Raw genomic sequence first — 19,603 nt, forward strand, 5'->3', positions numbered from 1 at the left:
TGTGGGGTGTGTTAATTGTAACCTTATAGTAGGCCTAATGTAAAAGGTCTCCCTATAGTTTAGGGCAGAGGTAGATATTTTTATAGATTTTTTATTTTATGAGGTACATTTGAAGAATTTTAATTCTAATTGGATTTATTTAAAGAGAGAGCGATTTGTTCAGTATAACATTGTTTAAAAAAAAAAAAAAGTTTAGTATTTTTCCTGCTGCTGTACCGAAAACATACCGAACCGTGACGTCAAAACCGAGGTACGTACCGAACCGTCATGTTTGTGTATCGTTACACCCCTACTATGTACTATGGATTCTTTAGGGCAGTGGTCTCGAAACTCTGTCCTAGTGGGCCGGTGTCGTGCAGAGTTTAGCTAACCAGCTAATCAAGGTCTAGGCATACTAGAAGACTCGGTCTTGACTAGTCCTGGTCTTGGATTTGTCTTGAGCCCTATTCGGACAGTAATTGTTTCTCAGGGGGACGCAAGTGATTTTCACCATTTACAGGGGGTAGTTGGTGATTTTTAATGCTGTCCGAATCCAGGATGCCGGTGTTTTTCTCTCACCACCCCTGTAAAATTCCCCGGCCTGTTTTTTGACAAACACCAAGGTCGTGTGGTAATTTAATTGCCGTCCGAATCCACATCTCTGAGTTTGAGAAAAAAAAAATCAATTCAAAATTCAGTGTTTAAACTCTTTTTGAGCATTCCCGAACACCGTAAAGTTGTACTTTGGTATATTTATTTCTCAAATGCTGGAAAGTATTTAAAAGAACAATACTTCACAACTACTCCACCGCAGCAACTGGGAGCAGAAAGAGAAGAAAAGCACGTAAACATTCGAAATGGGTCTTTATTAAGGCAGCAGCAGGTATGCATTACAATATTATAAACTTATTTATATATATATATATATATATATGTATATATGTGGAGTAGTTATGAAGTATTGTTCTTTTAAATACTTTCCAGCATTTGAGAAATAAATATGCAAATTATACCAAAGTACAACTTTACGGTGTTCGGGAATGCTCAAAAAGGGTTTAAACACTGAATTTTGAATTGATTTTTTTTTTCTCAAACTCAGAGATGTGGATTCGGTATATTCGATATATATTACTATATATATATTAGCGCGTATTTTCCTATTTTTAAACGAGAGATTTAAATGATCAAATAAATAGGATTATACATTATTAAATATGCTTGGAATAATAATACATTTTACACAATAATAAATTCCGGTTCCGATTGGGCGCAAAACAATACTAGTTTGCAAAAATAGGTTTTGCAAAAAAGTCAAAATACCTGAAAATTTCGCCAGGCTCACGATCGAATCTGGCGTGCTTTTGTCCAGCGTGAGCCAAGGATTCCAGCGGCATAAGACACTTGAGCCTGCGACTGATGGTTTAGTAGTTATGAGCAATTTTTTTGTACTTTTGATCCCTGTAGTGCCCCCATCAGGCCGATTGGGTTGAGCCTTGGTGACGTTGTAGGCTGTGTGAATACTACCATCCCTCCAAGTTTCAAGTCTCTACAACTAACGGCTTGGTAATTCTAACAATTACAATAGGTTTCAGCGCTACACTCTTGAACCCCTGATAGATTTGTCTATTTTAAATGTTAGTATTATATTTCAAAATAGCAATTGAATTTAAAGGGTACCTATTGTGCATTTTACACTTTCATCTTCCTTTAGTGCATTATGTTGCTGTTTGAGCATGAGAAGATGCGAAAGATTACATTACTCTGGTTACTGATGTAACCTCGGTTCCCTGAAATGAGGGAATGAGACAAACCTAAAGCAACATTGTGCAAGCAATGTATCCAATCACTATGGCAGCTCACAAAAGTTAAGCAGCGAGTCCAGATCATTCAGCATGAGATCTCCATTCATTTTAGAGGGGAGAGTCACGTTCGCACATACCATGAGTCTGGGCTGCTTATACTATCAGTGAGTGAGCATCTGGAGCATTTCAAGTATTGATAGAAGTAGGAATGTCACGAGAACCGATACTCCGGTACCAATTCGATATAAACATTTTTAAATCCTGGTACTTGCTTTTCTTCAGTAGTGTAAATACCGATGGTACCGAAGGTAGCGACTAGCGAGGCTGCAATTCTTCTGACAGGGGAACTGATGGGGCAGGCAGAGCATACGACTGGAAGTATTTCAGTCGGTCCTCAAAGGGTAAAGGGAAAACGCCTACAAGCACACAGAAAAACTACACATGGAAGACTGCGACGACATGAATATGATTGTGAGATTTAAATGAGCGCGCAGCTCTGAAAGCACGAGCGCTGTGCATGATCACGCAAACACATAAAGTTAAGGCCCATTCGCACCAAGGATGATAACGATAAAGATATAGTTCTAAAAATCTTTCTCAATATTAAAGAATAGCAGAGTCTACACCACAGCTAGAACGATAAAGGCAGAGAGAAGTGATTTATTATTTTTTTACAGATGATGAACGATATAAACCTTATTGACACCCAGTCAGAATCCATTCAGCTATAACCAGCTCAAGAATTTAAAGCGGCAGACGAACATGCACTGAGAATAAACGGATGATATTGTTCGCTGGTGTGGATGCTAATATCATTATCTTTGTAGTAGTGCTGTCAAATGATTCATTGTGATTAATCGCATCCAAAATAAAGGTTTTGTTTACATGTGTGTGTACTGTGTATATTTATTACGCATATATAAATAACACACATGCATGAATGTTTAAGAAAAATGTTATGTTTATATATTAAATATATTTATGTAATTAAATATATGCATATAAATACAAATATTTTCTAAGTATGTACTGTGTGTGTGCATTTATAATAAATATACACAGTACACACACATACACACTATGTAAACAAACTTTTATTTTGGATGCGATTTAATCGCGATTAATCATTTGACAACACTACTTTATATTTATCTATTGTCCTTGGTGTGAACGGGGCTTTACGGTCTGTCTGACAGCTTACAGCTTTATTTAAAAACCAATTTATTTATATATAATTGCTGGTGGATGCGCTACACCTTTTTTTTGTTTAGAAAGTGACCAATAATCTGTGACCAATATTTTATATGTAGATTGATTTCTCCTCTCGAAACCATTTCTCAAGCGCGTTCTCATCACCGCTGCACGTGAATGTGACTAATCCCTGCTTTTCCTCAGGTCTCTGTATTAAAGTCCAAAACCTGACTTGAAATAACCTAACAAATCAATCAGGGCTAAAGTGGTTATAAACGACAATGTAAGTTCACACTATCTAACTAATTTGTGCATGCTTATTCTTAAGCAGCCTTTAATGTCGATCATGGATCAAATCGATCCCCAATGGCAAACAGCGAATATATTTCTGCTGTTTAATGCATTTGAGACATTGTTTTCCTCAGTGCATAACTGACATGTCACGAGTATATTTTTCATCTGTAAATGTTAGAAAGTCATGCAAATATATCCATTCTGTCAGGAGTGGGCTTACGTGAGTCAAATAAGCATTTTATGATAGTAGTAACTGTAAAGGGACTATTGTAACGGGTAAATAAAATGTAAGGTAATACAGTCCTAATTACTAAGCTCAGATGAGTTGATGTGTGTTTCTTATAGCAGTTAAAATGTAGTTTTAATTTAGTGATTGTTAATGCTTTAAAGAGCAATGTTAGATTGTAATGTTCTAATGCTATCCGTTCTAACTATAAAAGGTACAGCCGTTATAAAACCAGAGAGAAAGGCTGCATGGCTATGATAGTATGTGAGAGAGTCAGTGGTAATATCATTGCATTCCTATTGGTCAGGGAGCTCAGCTTAGCCTGACAGTTTGCCTGCCCTGAACCAGATTAGCTTTCCAGCATAAATAGCCACAGTGACTGAGGTTGATATTTGTTAAATTTGCTTTATGGAACCAAATAATTTGACAGTGAGTCAGACTAACTGAAATAAGCCTGGCCTATTTGGTAAACTTGTTTTATGAAACAGGCCTCGAGGAGTTAGAAGTCAGAAGACACAAGTTAATTTATGATTTGCTGTCTATTTGAACCAAAGAAATAAAACCGATCATATTTTTTCCATTGCATCGAATCGCATTTTGTTGAATTGAATTAACCCTCATGCACTGTTCCAGGTCAATTTGACCTGATTTGATTGAGTTGTCGGAAATATCAGTTAACTTATGCATGCAAAGTTTCAGCATGCTGATATGTTTTGATATGTCCAGAAAACATTACGTTCGTACTGTTCCCGGGTCAATTTGACCCGCCTATTTTTATGTTCTAAGGCAACTCTACAGACCCAAAATAATAACATTTATTGGTTATATTTTATTTTAGTTTTTTACTACCCTATGAGACTATATAAAAGCTTTTCCCCACTAATTTCAATACAGAAAATTTTGTTAGCCAAAGATGGTAAAAATGAGCTATCATTTATTTTTTTTCTGTCTATCTGAAATACTATTAAAGCATGTTGTTTCTCTTGAAATTTTGTGACTTTCTCATTTAGGGTCATGAACATGCATGCAAAGATTTAACATGCTTATTAGGGCTGCCACTAACGACTATTTTTTTCAATTAATCTATCGACTAATTTATCAATTAATCAATTAATTTCCCACAAAAAAAATCAACAATTTTACTTAATATTTTATTAAACCAAATTAAATTCAAATTTCTATGAAATCCTTTTTTAAAGCAAAAGTGCAACATAGAGTGCAAGAAGCAAGTGTCCATCTCATAGTCCAAATCACTGAAATCAAAGTTCAGTATTATAGTGTAACAATGACAACATATCCACATGCTCTAGTCTAATAATAAAATTATAATTAAAAAAACATTTTTTAAAGGAGTATTTACCAGAAATATTATTTACCAGAATTTATTTAGGTGAAAAATGTAAATGTGCAGTAGTTCTGGATTTTCTTTTTTTCTTTTTTTTTTTTTAAATATAAAACAAATTAATTGGAGATGCTTCTGATTATTAAAATTTTACAGAACCATGAAAATGGAATCGGGAAAATAATGGAAAACAGAATTTGGTACAGTTAAAACTGAAAATGAAAATGGAAAAAACTGAATTTGGAAATAAAACTGATTTCATAGGGCCCTATAATTATAATAAAATTTTTTTGTGGTAATAAAAATAGATGTAAGTGTACAATAGCTTTTAAAATGACTTAAAATATATATATAATAGCAATGATGCAATAATTAGTTCAAAAAGTATTTGAAATCAAGAAATCATAAGGTTTTATTGAACAAAACTGTTAAAATACATAATGTATTATAAACAATAGAGCTAATGTAGATTATGCATTACAACAAAGGCCTGCAGGGGGCGCCAACCGCCTGACGATTATTTTTAAACATTACTGCGCGATCTAATCCTTGTTTAATATTGACCAACCACCATTTAATTCAAATCTCCACTTAATCTTTAATATTTGGCCATTATTTGGCCGGTATTTTGCCAGTTAGTCTACGCGAGCAAAATGAAGTCGATTTTTTTTAATAGTCGACTAAAATCGACAAATCTCGACAGCCCTAATGCTGATGTTTTGACATGATTTAAAAAAAATATAGACTGTTTCAGCAGCAACAACATAAACATTACATGATGTCTCCTTATTTAAATATGTAATAGAAAACCCATGAAAATGTGTATGTTATTTAAAAAAAAAAAAAAATCTACATCGTTTTTGGACTATGGGGGGCACAGTACATTCTGTGTCGATGACATCAAATGGTTGCACTCGGTGAGCTACTGGCGCTTATTTCTATGGTCTTTGGCTCTTTACCGCAATACAACTCAGAAAATAAAATACTGATACGATACCACATTGTGTGGGTTTTGGTTGTCATTTTCAGTCAAAGGGCAACAAGAGAAGCAATGCAATCCTAGCGATAATAAGAGGAGAAAAGTATGGGAAGATGCCTGTGGACGAATAAAACTTCATAAAAACTCGCTTCTTTTTTCTAGGGATGCACCGATACCGATACTGGTATCGGGTCGATACTGAGCTCATGTACTCGTACTTGCACTCGTTAAAATGCCCCGATACTAAACGCCGATACCACGCATGAGATCAGTGCCATATTCAGACAAAGAAACACCAACAACAGAAAAACAGACAGCAGAATGTAGTTATTAGAGATTAAGGTTGTCTAAAAATGTACATCCAATGAATATAATGTTAAACATTCAGTATTAATGCCTGTATAGCTGATGTGAGCAAGCTGATAAGCAAAACACGCTGAGTGGATCCAGCGCGCGGCGGCGCAGATGCGCGAGCTTGTCGAGTGAATATCCCTTTCTCACAGATATCACTGGAAAGTTTGTACTTCGGTCGGAAATGTCAAAAACGAGTAAGTAAAACAATGCACAAGTTACTTAACAGTAGGGAGAGAGAGATAGAGAGAGCGCGCACGCACTTCTGTGGTGTGATCTTTATTGATGTTCGCTCAGCACGCATCATTTGAATTAAAACTAAATCGTAAATATATGACAACATATAGGGGCATTCATTCACTTTAAACATCATTTATTTTTAACCTTAAGCATTGAACACGAGTGAAAAACAAGTGAAACTATCAGCCTGTGTGAAATGCGCTAGGCTGTTCTGTAATTGTCCCTGTCATCTGCTCCGGTACACATAAGTGCGCGTGCTGTGCGTGTTTTCCTTGCTTCATGCGTGTTACTGCAATTATATGGCTTTGAAATCTAAATCGCAGCATGTTTCAGATGAAAAAAAAAAAATTCTATATCTGAAAATGATTGATTTATAACCAGTGGTTCCCTGCATAATTACAGCAAAAAGCGTGGTTACAGCACTGAGCCGCTGCAATGGAGCAGCTCTAATGCCATTTAAGATGATGTACCATAGAGCAAATAAATAAATAAAAAATTAACAGTGAAAGTAACAAAAATTTGTAAATTACATTTTAATGGGCATAATTAAGTGTGAAAAATAACCGAAGGATATACAGTCAAACCAAAAATTATTCAGAGACCAGATATAATTTTTTTTATTTTTTTTGTGGTGCAGGACACTATAGTTAATTTAAGTAACTGAGGATAGCAAAATAAAGTAAACTGTGGCAAATTATACCCAAAAATTCTTCATACAGTGGACTACCAGTAAAATTGATGCAAAAATGAGACCAAAAATGATTCAGACCAAATAATGGAAGTTTTTTTTAATTCAGGCTTTCATGAACCTGCTTGACAGCATGCCCAGGAGACTACAGGCTGCCATTAAGGCTAAGGGTGGGCCGACAAAGTATTGATAGTTGTGTAAATATTGTCATACCAACAGCTGTCTGAATAATTTTGATTGATTGATAGAAAGAAAGGTATTATCAAGCTAAATTTGTTGTGACACAGTTTAACTTGGAGTTCTTGTAATATTTTATTAGCATTTTCTAAACTATAGCGAATAAAATGTGAGAAATGTTGAAGGTGTCTGAATAAATTTTGGTTTGACAGTATCTATTTGATAAATGAAGTTAATGAACTAACATTTTACATACTCATTTGTTTTCTTTACCCAATATTTAAAAAATTTACAAATACAATAAAAGTATCGGTACTCGGTATCGGCAAGTACCAAAAATTTAAGTATCGGTATCGGGCGAGTACTGGAAAAAGTGGTATCGGTGCATCCCTACTTTTTTCTCTCCACTTTAGCCCTGATGCCTTTTGAGGCTTAGTAGACCACAGCTACTGAAAGAGCTTACAAACGACTGAGACAAGAAACGCTAGATGCCATCTGTTAAGATGTAAACATGCCGACGCTAATCATGACTCGCCGCTGCTAGAGGAGTTTCCCTCAATATCCGGGGTGTTTAGACTCCTTGTGGGGAAAAATCGATGGTACAGCATTTGGTTTAAACCTATACTTATATCCATTGCCACCTGTAAGCACTTTCAGTAGCTGTGGTCATCATATCAGTATTTTATTTTCCGAGTTGTCTATTTCGAGATGTGTTGTGGTAAAAATAGCAACAGGTAACGCTAGTAGCTCACCGAGTGCAACCATTTTACCTCATCAGAATAATGGCGCCCCCCCATAGTTCAAAATATGTATAAAACGATGTGATTTTTTTTTTTTTTTTTAAATAACTTAAATCTTTGATTGGTTTTCTACTACATATTTCAGTAAGAGACATCATTTACGTTATATTAAGCCATACAAGTCTTAATACCCAGGGATCCCTTTAAAGCGGGAGAACTAGCGGTAACGGCTGTTGGGCTGGACACAAAGCAGTGCTGAGCTTACAAATGCTGCTTTATCAGGCATATAACATGCAAGATTAAATGAAAATGACATTGAACATTTTTTAAAGACAGTGTTCTTTCAGAAATACAGTGATTTAAAAAAAACACCGCGCCTCGTTTTGATTTTTAAACGTGCATTACGTGCTTGTTTATTCAACGAAGCCTTTTGGAAAATCGGTCAGTTTTGATATCGTGGCGGGTCGCCACAAATAAATAAATGTAAGGGAAACACATCCCACAGCACAACAACCTGAGCCCAACTTCACTACTCATCACTTTAAAGGGGTCATATGATGTGATTTCAAGTTTTCCTTTCTCTTTGGAGTGTTACAAGCTGTTTGTGCATAGATAAGTTCCCTGAAGTTGCAAAGACTAAAGTCTCAAAACCAGTGCCAAGACACTGTACTTAATTTTTTTATTTTTACGATTTAGTACTTAAGACACTGCCACGCCCTCCTAAAATGGCTCATTCAAACACGCCCCCACATGTCTACGTCACGATGTGGAAATATTTGCGTAACGCAAATATGCAAATGTTCACGCAAAGAACGAAAAAGGCGTTCTGGCGCTTCTGAATCAGCGACTGTGTTTTATTAGTTTAAGTATTTGCTCAAATGCGTAGTTTTGCGCGTCGTGTGTGTGTGCTCGCGTGTGTGAGAGAGGGAGACACGGTCACACAGCTGCGGCTTGTGTACGGCAAACACATACGAGCTTCATCACTGTGTCTGTCACGTGACTGTTTCCCTCTCGGGCTTGAACTGATGGTAAAACTAAGGACACTATTAACTGTCTTTTTACTTTTATTTTGAAAGCTAAAGCTCGCAATTATGGAAAGGGGCGTTACATTTCCGACTCCTGCCAGGCGTGTGCGCCCGATGAAACAGTCTATAGTTATGTTCGTACTGTTCCCGGGTCAATTTGACCCGCCTATTTTAATGTTCTAAGGCAACTCTACAGACCCAAAATAACATTTATTGGTTAGATTTTATTTTATTTTTTACAATCTTATGAAGCTACAAAGGTGTTTTTCCCACTTATTTCAATGCAGAAAAATATTTAAATATGATCCTTTATATTTTCAATCTATCTGAAATATAACTCATTGTTTTTCTTGAAATTTTGTTATTCTCATTTAGGGTCATGAACATGCATACACACAACTGATGTGTTGTGAAATGTACATACAGAAATTTTTATACATTTGGGATGTTAACGGGTTAATTTGACCTGCATAGGCTGCCATTCAAAAGCAACTTACAGAGACAAAATGACAACAAATTCCTTTGTCAGAGCTCCTCAACTCTAGTCCTGAAGTGCCTCCTAGTGTCAGTGTCTTGATCAGTTTAACAACTTTTTAATTTCACTGTTTGTGAAAACAAAACCGTTTAGCCTTTTAATTTAAGATTTGTATCTTTTGAAAGGTGAAACATCACAGATTATCGTAGAAGTAAAAAGCAGTTATAAAAGTAAAATTATAAGAAGTTATACAAGTTTAAATTTATGAAAATGTAAAATATAAAAATATACAGTGCCTTGGGAAGTATTCATACCCCTTAGTTTTTTTCGCGTTTTATGTTGCTGCCTTATGTTAACTGCTTTTAAATTTTTGTTTTTTTCTACATTACTCTACATTCCATACACCATATTGACAAAGCAAAAACAGAATTGTACTTTTGGGATGGTATTCCGCCTGTGAATGAGCAGTGTCTGCTTTCCTTCATACATGATGCTTGGAATTGAGGTTCATCAGACCAGATAATATTATTTCTCACAGTCTGAGGGTCCTTTAGGTGCTTTTTTGCAAATTCTAAGTGTGTTTTCATGGGGAGTAATTTGAAGCAGTTTAACAAGGCAGCAACATAAAACGTGAAAAAAAAATTAAAGGGTGTGAATACTTTCACAAGGCACTGTATATATTTTTTTTATATTTTATACAAAATAGCAATTTTACAAAACACTTTTTCCACCAAATCTTCAAGAAAATCAACGTCAATCATCTGAACAAGTTTTGTGCCAAATTTTAGGTTGATATCTCAAAGAATTTACTTTTCAGTACGATTTTGTGGATGCAGAACCAAACCTTTCCACTAGATATACAGGGACTCTTGATTTCCATTTATTGTTTGAATGTTCTGAACCATATATTTCCATAATTTTCTAAATATTTATGTAGTAGACATCCTATTCAGAAATAGTTTGGTCAGTAACTTTAATATTTGATTTGAGTTCAATCTCTAAAACACACAAAAACAAATCAAATCAAATCACTTTTATTGTCACATCACCACAGCACATGTGCCTTCGTGAGTGAAATTCTTGAGAGCGTACTCCAGACAGTGCAGAAACAATTTACATATAGACATTACCATACATATGTACAGACTTATACAGATGACAATGTGTAATATACACATACATATACTCAGTACACACGGTGTACTATTAGACAGACATACAGTTACCGATACACATTATACACAGTATGTAGTACACATTCTACGTTATATACACACAGTAATATGCGAAGATGCAGCAGATTATATATAAACCGGATGTGCAAATGTCATGGATGTGCATTGGATGGTATCCAGTGCTGGCAAAAAGATTGTTGTATTTGTGCAGTAGTGTACTGGTAGTCCAGTTTGAACTGTATGGAATTAAAGTGCAGTGCGTGGTATACTGTAAAGTGGGAGTATGCTGTAGGGTGTATTAGTTTTGACTGTTCATTAGCCTGATAGCCTGAGGAAAAGCTATCCCTCAGTCGGCTAGTGCGGGATCGGATGCTGCGGAGACGTCTTCCTGAGGGCAGCAGAGAGAGCAGTCTGTGGGACGGGTGGCTTGAGTCATTGATGATCCTCCGGGCTTTCTTTATACACCGCCTGGTGTAGATGTCCTGGAGGGAGGGAAGCTCACCTCCAACAATGTGGCGGGCAGTTCGCACGACCCTTTGCAGAGCTTTGCGGTTGCCAGCAGTGCTGTTTCCAAACCAGGCGGTGATGCAGCCTGTCAGGATGCTCTCCACAGTGCAGGTGTAGAATGATCTGAGGATGCTGGGGCTCATTCCAAACTTCCTCAGCCGTCTCAGGAAGAAGAGGCGTTGGTGTGTCTTCTTCAGCACTGCATCTGTGTGAGCGGACCATGTGAGATCCTCAGTGATGTGAACACCGAGGAATTTGAAGCTGTTTACTCGCTCCACAGGTGTCATGTCGATGGTGATGGGTGTGTGTTCTCTGCTCTGTCTCCTGAAATCCACCACCAGCTCCTTGGTCTTATCGATGTTGAGTGAGAGGTGGTTCTCTTGACACCATTTAGTCAGGGTTCTCCTCTCCTCTCTGTAGGCCGTCTCATCGTTGTCAGTGATCAGGCCTATCACCGTTGTGTCGTCAGCAAATTTGACGATGACGTTGGAGCTGTGTGTTGCTGTACAGTCATGTGTGTACAGGGAGTACAGGAGTGGGCTGAGGACGCAGCCCTGAGGAGCACCAGTGTTGAGGGTCAGCGGGGATGAAGTGTTGTTGCCCATTCTGACCACCTGACATCTGCCTGTCAGGAAGTCCAGGATCCAGCTGCACAGAGATCCGTTTAGTCCCAGAGTCTGGAGCTTCTCAACCAGTGTGGCAGGCACTATGGTATTGAATGCTGAGCTGTAGTCCACAAACAGCATTCTCACATAGGTGTTCTTATTTTTCAGGTGGGAGAGAGCAGTGTGCAGGGTGAAGGCAATAGCATCGTCTGTGGAACGGTTTCTGCGATATGCAAATTGTAGGGGATCCAGTGAGTCAGGCAGCACAGAGCAGATGTAGTCTCTGATGAGTTTCTCAAAGCTCTTGCTGAAGATGGGTGTCAGAGCAATGGGCCTCCAGTCATTCAAGCATGTGATTTTTATTTTTCTTTGGTATGGGCACAATGGTGGATTTTTTGAAGCATGCGGGAACCACGGACAGAGAGAGGGAAAGGTTAAAAATGTCTGTGAAAACCCCGGCCAGTTGGAATGCGCATGCTCGGAGCACACGGCCTGGGATGCCATCGGGACCCACAGCCTTGCGGATGTTCACCCGTCGGAAGGATCGGGTTACATCTGCGACAGAAAAGGAAAGTGCGCTCGCCTCTTCTGCTACAGCCGCGGGAGCGCGCTCTGTGTGGGCGGTGTTGTGAGCCTCGAAACGAGCATAAAAGTGATTAAGTTCGTCCGGTACAGAGGCGGCAATGTTCACAGTAGCTGGTTTATTCCCTCTGAAATCTGTGATGTTATTGATACCCTGCCACATGCTTCTTGCGTTGTTGGTTTTGAATTGTTCTTCAACTTTGTTTTTATATTGTCGTTTTGCAGCTTTGATTTTCCTGATATCGTAACTGGCTTGTTTGTGATCGTCAGAGTTTCCGGATTTAAAGGCAGATGTTTGCGCTGACAAGGCTGCTCTAAACATCGCTGTTAATCCACGGTTTTTGGTTGGGGTAGATGCGGATTTTTTTGTCGGTACTACATCCTCTACACCAGTGCTTCTCAAAGTCCGGACTCCGATCCGGACCCGGAGGGAATTCAATCCGGACCCGCTTCTATTTCATATTTCAAGAACACTAATTATATTTCCTACTTTGATAAACGCACGTTAAACTTGTAAATCATTTGTTTATTTATTCTTATTTTTTTATGTCTTTTGGAGAAGGTCCGAAATTGCAGGCGAGATATTGAAACTTTTCCTTCATGACATTTGTTGTCATCATGACATCCAGTGAGCGTATGACGTTTGATGTAATCGGGGGACATTTCACCGCTAATATTTAACTTTTTTTGTTTTGTTTTGCTATCACTTATATTATGGCAATTTGTCTTATAGCAGTGCCCAGTGTATACATTTATTTGTGACTGCTTGTCACAATATCAAAACTGACCGCTACAAATAGATTTTCCAAAAGGCTTATACTTCGTTGAATAAACTGAGCACTGCGCGTTTCAACTTGCATTTGCTAGTCTGCGGGAAACACTGGTGTCTGTCAGCAAACATAAACAAAAAAGCATGCTTCAGAACTGTTTTGAGAAGGTGCTTAAGTTTTGAGCCATGTATTATTACTATGAATTAGGCTACTACTACTACTATTACTATCTTGTGCCCTGCAATAACCATTTACGCAAACTCTCTTTTGATATAAAGGGAAAAAAAGAGAAAATCGGCCCAAAAAAATCAGCATCATATATCGGCCATAGGCTGCCCTGATTTCTAAATATCGGCATTGGCCAGAGAAAAAACATTATAGGTCGACTTCTACTGCTGACACTTAAATTAATTGTTTTGCCACTTTTGCACTTGTTATTAAAGTATTTTGAATGCAAAGGGAACCTTTTTTTTTTAAATGAGTGTTTATTTGTTATATGTTATGTATGTGTATTAAAAACACGTTTTGTAATAACCAATTGTTCCGGACCTTTGACACTGATGAAAATTCAGATTTGGACCTTTGAATGTAGACTTTGAGAACCCCTGCTCTACACACTTCCTGATGAAACACGTTACAGTATCTGAGTACGCCTCTATGTCGTCATCAGACGCTGCCCGGAACATGTCCCAGTCCACGTGATCAAAACAGTCCTGTAGTATAGCATCTGATTGGTCCGACCAGCATTGAATTGTCCTGAGGGCGGGTGCTTCTCGTTTCAGTTTCTGCCTATAAGCAGGCAGGAGCAGAACGGAAGTGTGATCCGATTTGCCGAAAGGTGGGCGGGGGAGCGATTTGTAGGCGTCCCGGAATGGAGAGTAGCAGTGGTCAAGTACACGATCACCACGCGTGTTGATGGTGATGTGTTGAAAGTATTTTGGAGCTATTGTTCTGAAGTTGGCTTTGTTGAAGTCCCCCGTAACAATAAACGCCGCGTCTGGGTATGCGGTTTCCTGCTCGCTTATATTCCCATGCAGTTCCTTGAGTGCCTGGTCTGTGTTGGCTTGAGGGGGAATGTAAACAGCTGTGATTATGATCGCTGTAAATTCCCTCGGTAGCCAGAATGGTCGACACAGAAGCATATGAAATTCCAGATCAGGGGAGCAGGAGGATTTAATAGAGTGTAGGTTCCTTTCATCACACCACGAGTTGTTGATAAAGAAACAGATGCCCCCACCTCTGCTTTTCCCTGTGAGCTCTTTCGTTCTGTCCGAGCGGTGCACGGAGAACCCCGTAAGCTCGATGGCTGAGTCTGGAACCACTGCAGACATCCAGGTTTCTGTGAGGCAAATAATGCAGCAGTCTCTTGTTTCCCGTTGGTATGAGATGCGTGCCCGAGTTTGTTGTCCAGTGACTGAACGTTAGCCAGCAAAATAGTTGGGAGAGGAGGTCGGAGGGGACGGCGTCTGAGTCTGACAAGGACGCCGGCTCTCTTCCCCCTTTTCCGGCGGCGTTTCCTCGGTCGCGATCATGCAGCCCAGACAAAGGGCTCTGATGCAGTGTCTGTAAACAAGGCGCCGGCGTTCAGGAACTCAAAGTCCGGTTTGCGTTGCGCGACGAAGGAACCAATGTTTAAAAGCGTGTGTCTATCGTAGACAGTTATACTGACAACATCTAACACGTGAAACAACAAAATAACAAATAAAACATAAGAAAAACTGCAGAGTTTTCTTGGAGCTCGCAACACGGCTGCCATGCTCGGCGCCATCTTGGATCCAACAAACGCATAGAATAAGAGTGTGTTAGGCACCATATCACAAATGGAGAATCTATCGCTATTTATCTATTGCTCTGTCATTTCTTTGAAAAACAGTCACCAAACTAGAGTCCGAAACCTTGCAAATGATATATAGTTTAAGATTGCTTGAGATTTAGACCAAGATGTTATTATTAGAAAATGTGACCACAAACATTTCACAGGTGAGGGGGAGTGGCAGTTAAATATTGTGGTTAAAAACATTTTTATAAATCATAAATTCAGTTGTTCATTCTTTGAAATGTGAAAAGTACTGATATTAAAAGTTTATTGATTGTACATTGAACATCTATGTAATTGCTTCATAAACAGAACAGACTTTAAATATTAACTGATGGTTGTCACTTAAGTTAATCTTTATAAAATGGTTAACTTATTTTCACAGCTTTAAGATGACAAAATCTAGACATAACTATAGTTTATGCCCAAAGATGAAAGAGGCATGTCATCCATTCAAAGAAGGAGCCATCAGAAACCTGTCGTATCTGTCCAGGAAAAAAGAGACTAAAGGCTAGAATACACTACATGACTTGAAATGTGAAAAAATGTGAACAGATTTTAAAACACCAGGCATCATACACTTACCGACTTTGTAAATGGTCAAAAAGGAAAACTGGGAATCATACACTAAACGACTGAGGACGATACACTACCAGACTTTAAATTCATATACAAGTTGGCATCTATTTAATAAGAGGCTTCATAATGAGGCTAGTTTCTCTGTTCACCCCCATGAATGGTATGTTTTATTGGTTTGTTTTATTTGATTTTTGAATATGTGCTACTTAGCCGAACATGGACTAGTCTAAATGTTGCAATGTGCTGAACACTTCACTATAAATATGTAACTGATCAAATTGAATGCCTTGTTGCTTGATTTTAGTGTTTTGTTTTTTTTTTTTTGTGATTGACTTTGTACCTTCAAATATATATATTTAATTTAATCTTTAAAAAGGTTGTTTAAAATAATGAAGAAATTAATAAAACATGATGTGAGCTTAATGGGAACAGGGATGTGCTTAAAAGGTACAAAAATGTACCCATTAAGAACAGCCAGACTTTTTGCATTTAAGATATTTAGCTTAATTCATCAAGATGTGTTTGGTTTGTAGGTCTGAGCCAGCAGAGAATGTGTCAAACATCCTGGAGCAGAATCGCTGTCTGCAAGATGAAAACAGCAAGCTGAGCCGAGAGCTGAGTGAGACTGTGGGACAGACGGCTCTTATGTTTGAAAGTATCATCATGGTAAGACTTTTTGGATATTTTCATCTGTGTTTAGGGAATGTTAGTTTATCCGTTATCCATGTTATTTGTTGCTGAAAATGACCAATGTTCTGTATGGTTTGCTGAAAATAAAAAGGGAAAAAGGCCTAAATACAGTTTTATCACTGTTCATTTACCTACCATTGACATGTCGATTCTGGGTGTGATGTTGTTTGGCAGTATAGAAGCTTTGGCTGTTTTTGCAGAACCAATTTCTTTAAATGTATGGTTAAACAATTTTTCTTCTAATTTTGTGTATTAGTTTAATTGTTTGGTTGTTCTTTCAGATGGAGCAGACAAATGAGAAACTGCAAAGCAAACTTGAAGAGTTGAGGCAGCATGCAGCGTAAGTATCAATGTTTTTTCAATATGTGGATTAGTGAGGTTCGTGGATTTGTTTAGAAATCTGAACAAAATCTCAATAATGAAAGGTTTGTCACTATTTTAGGTGTAAGGTGGACCTACAGAAGATGGTGGAAACCCTGGAAGACCAGGAACTGAAGGAGAATATGGAGGTGATCCAGAGCCTTCAAAAGCTTATTCTAGAACTGCAGGTAATAGAACTTAGATTTCTGGGATTTGATGAAGAATGTAATGTGTATTTATTTATTTGAAGAGTGGAGATGGCACTTCTATTTCAAACTTTAGTTATTATGAGTGTATACAAATAAAAGTAGACCACTTACATATTCTAATGGTGTAATGCTCTTATCTGTACGATCAAAAATGGCAGAGTAATTCAATCTCATTTCTGCCTTATCAGGAAAATCTGCCACAAAACGCATATCCGCGTTTGTCGAAACCAGAGGGTTAATGTGGTTTGATAGATTGCTGTAGACACCTCAGATCAAGCTAAGTGGCAGCGCACGTGAACTGATCATCACTTTTGCTTTACTACTGGGTACTTGCCTGTGTCATAATCAAAGGCATTGCAAAAGACTCATGACTGTTTTATTTTTGTTCTGGAGGCTGATGATCCTTCGCTGTGCTGCCACACTGGAGCGCTTTTGCCACCAACTGGACAGGGGTGGGAATTACAGTTATAAATTACAATAGATCACCTTCAGTGTAATCTGTCAAAGTGACGGACGGCTTTAAGATTTGCACGTCACTGCTAAAAAAAATTGTCAATGGCGAAACTTTTTTAGTTAACGCGACCTCTGGTTCTTGCTTTCCTTGGAAATCAAAGCCATGACCTTTACTTCGTTAGTGCCATACTCTGCTGTTTGAGCTATTGTTTGATCCCGGGGGTTCATTCTTCATATGTGGATTAATCAATTTGGATTTTATTGTTTGTGATTTTTGCAAGGTCCAGGATTAAGTTCTTCGAAGCTCATCCCAGAGTTGCTGTCATGGCAATTAGATTGTATCACTTTAAAGGGGTCATTGGATGCAAAATTCACTTTTCAAGTTGTTTGAACATAAATGTGTGTTGGAAGTGTGTACACATCCATCCTATAATTATAAAAATCCACCCAGTGTTTTTTTAAATAAATCCCTATTTTAAAATCCCCTCTCTCAAATCAGGCTCTTCTGAGAGCCCTGCCAGAATGACGTAGTTCTGTAGAGGCCACTCCCACGATAGTTTATTGACAAGACCATCTTACCTTAGACCCGCCCTGAGTGAACTGTAAACAGTCCGACCGCCATTGTGTCGAGACTGGTGTAGGGAAAGACAAGATGTCTCAGATTAAGCGATTGAGGAGCTTTGTTGTTGGATGTAGTAATGAATATAGCAATTGTCAGTTACTCCCAATATCTGAGCCACTGAAGACGCAGAGGATTAACGTGATCCAACTACTTCTACATCTCAAGTGTGTATAAGGGGTTTTTATGAATCTTTGCAAATCACCTTTCCTAATAATGTATTAGTCAGTTTCACAGCTAAAGTAAACCGTACTGCTCGTCACCCCACCGAAGAGAGGGGTGGGGTCAGCAGAGCTCATTAGCATTTAAAGCAACATGGACTAAAAAACGGCTAGCTGAAAACAGAGCTGATTTTCAGAGGGTAAAAAATGTGTTTTTTACACTACCATTGTGAAATTTTAACCAAAGTATGCTATAGATTTTTAAGACCGTAAAGAATCATGTCAATTTGTGCAAAATGGGCATCCGATGACCCTTTTAAGTGAAGCTGATACTGAATGTCTGTCCTAGCCACTGCTATTTTCTTGCAAGTGCACCTTATTAAACCAGGAAAAATAATTTGAAAATATTTTAATTATTTTGAAAATAATTAAAATAGTTTAATTTATAGTAATAGACACGGCCAGCTTTACTCATTGAGAGATTTATTAGTGAAGGAATAATCTAAATGTTATTGCAGTCATACACTGCGAATAGTTTGTTTGGGATGTGCATTATTTGAACGGCAAGCAATTATGTGGGTGCATCGCAGGAGATGCAGACTGCTCATAACTCAAAATGCTTTTGATGCACAATTAATTTAACCAGTCAGTTATGTCTTAGATGGATCATAAGAAACGTTTATGGTGTGCAAATGCAAAGCCTGTGCCACTTTTGGAAATGCTGAAAAATAATTTGGAATTGCTTAAACTGATCACATGTTTTTAGAACTTTTGTCATTTTGCTGGCTGGGCTGTTTACTTGATCTTAATTATATAATGACATTGTTGCTGTCTTGTCATCAGCCAATCACCACATTGCTGATCATTGTTTCGAGTATCAATATATCTGCCCTTTCCAATGAACATGTCAACACAGAGCAATTTCAGACAACTTAATACAGATATTTTTATTAAATCTGCTAACTTGTTTGAAGAACCAAATTAGTCAGAGATCAGTTATCAGGATTACAAAATCTGATATCTTGCGAGGTACGAAGAACAGGCCGCTGAATGCGTTATGGTCATTGGAATTTCATTGTCATTAGTTTGCAGCGATTTCAGTTGTGCAATTCAATTAAATGACAAATAAATCAAATGTCCAACAGAATGAGAGTGCGGGGATTGCTGCCACCATTGATTCAATGACTTCAGGCAATACTTCAGCTCTGGAGGTACATACAGGATGTTCTGCGACTAGCCCGCCAGTGGTATGTATTTCATAAGTGGTATGTAAGTTACAAGATTTTTATATAAAGATTTTTTTCTCATATTATAGAAGTAGAATAAAGTTATCACAAATTATTTCCTGTGGATCTAAACCTGTATTATTATTATTATTATTATTATTATTATTATTTTATTTTTTTTCTTCTGTGGAACTCAAAGTAGTTGTTTCACATAATATTCAGCCCGTCTTTTTTCCATGTAATAAAAGTGAATGTAGTTGAGCTTTACTGACTGACTTCACTGATAAAAAAAAACATACTTGTGTGCAGTGTTCAAAGATCAAGAATGTAAGCGCATTTTTG

At 37.8% G+C, this 19,603-nt stretch overlaps 1 protein-coding gene across 1 annotated transcript in view; it reads left to right on the forward strand.

Moving 5' to 3' along the window:
* The window catches only part of LOC306862117 (chromosome-associated kinesin KIF4-like), a 121,234-nt gene that overhangs the window by 41,222 nt on the left and 60,409 nt on the right, over positions 1–19,603 (forward strand). The window contains exons 11-14 of the mRNA XM_079404759.1: positions 16,077–16,209; positions 16,515–16,573; positions 16,676–16,781; positions 19,181–19,282. Coding sequence (XP_079260885.1) covers positions 16,077–16,209; positions 16,515–16,573; positions 16,676–16,781; positions 19,181–19,282 — 400 coding nt within the window. The remainder of the gene's footprint in view (positions 1–16,076; positions 16,210–16,514; positions 16,574–16,675; positions 16,782–19,180; positions 19,283–19,603) is intronic.

Source organism: Barbus barbus (assembly GCF_936440315.1).
Source record: "Barbus barbus genome assembly, chromosome: 43".
NCBI classification, from domain to species: domain Eukaryota; kingdom Metazoa; phylum Chordata; class Actinopteri; order Cypriniformes; family Cyprinidae; genus Barbus; species Barbus barbus.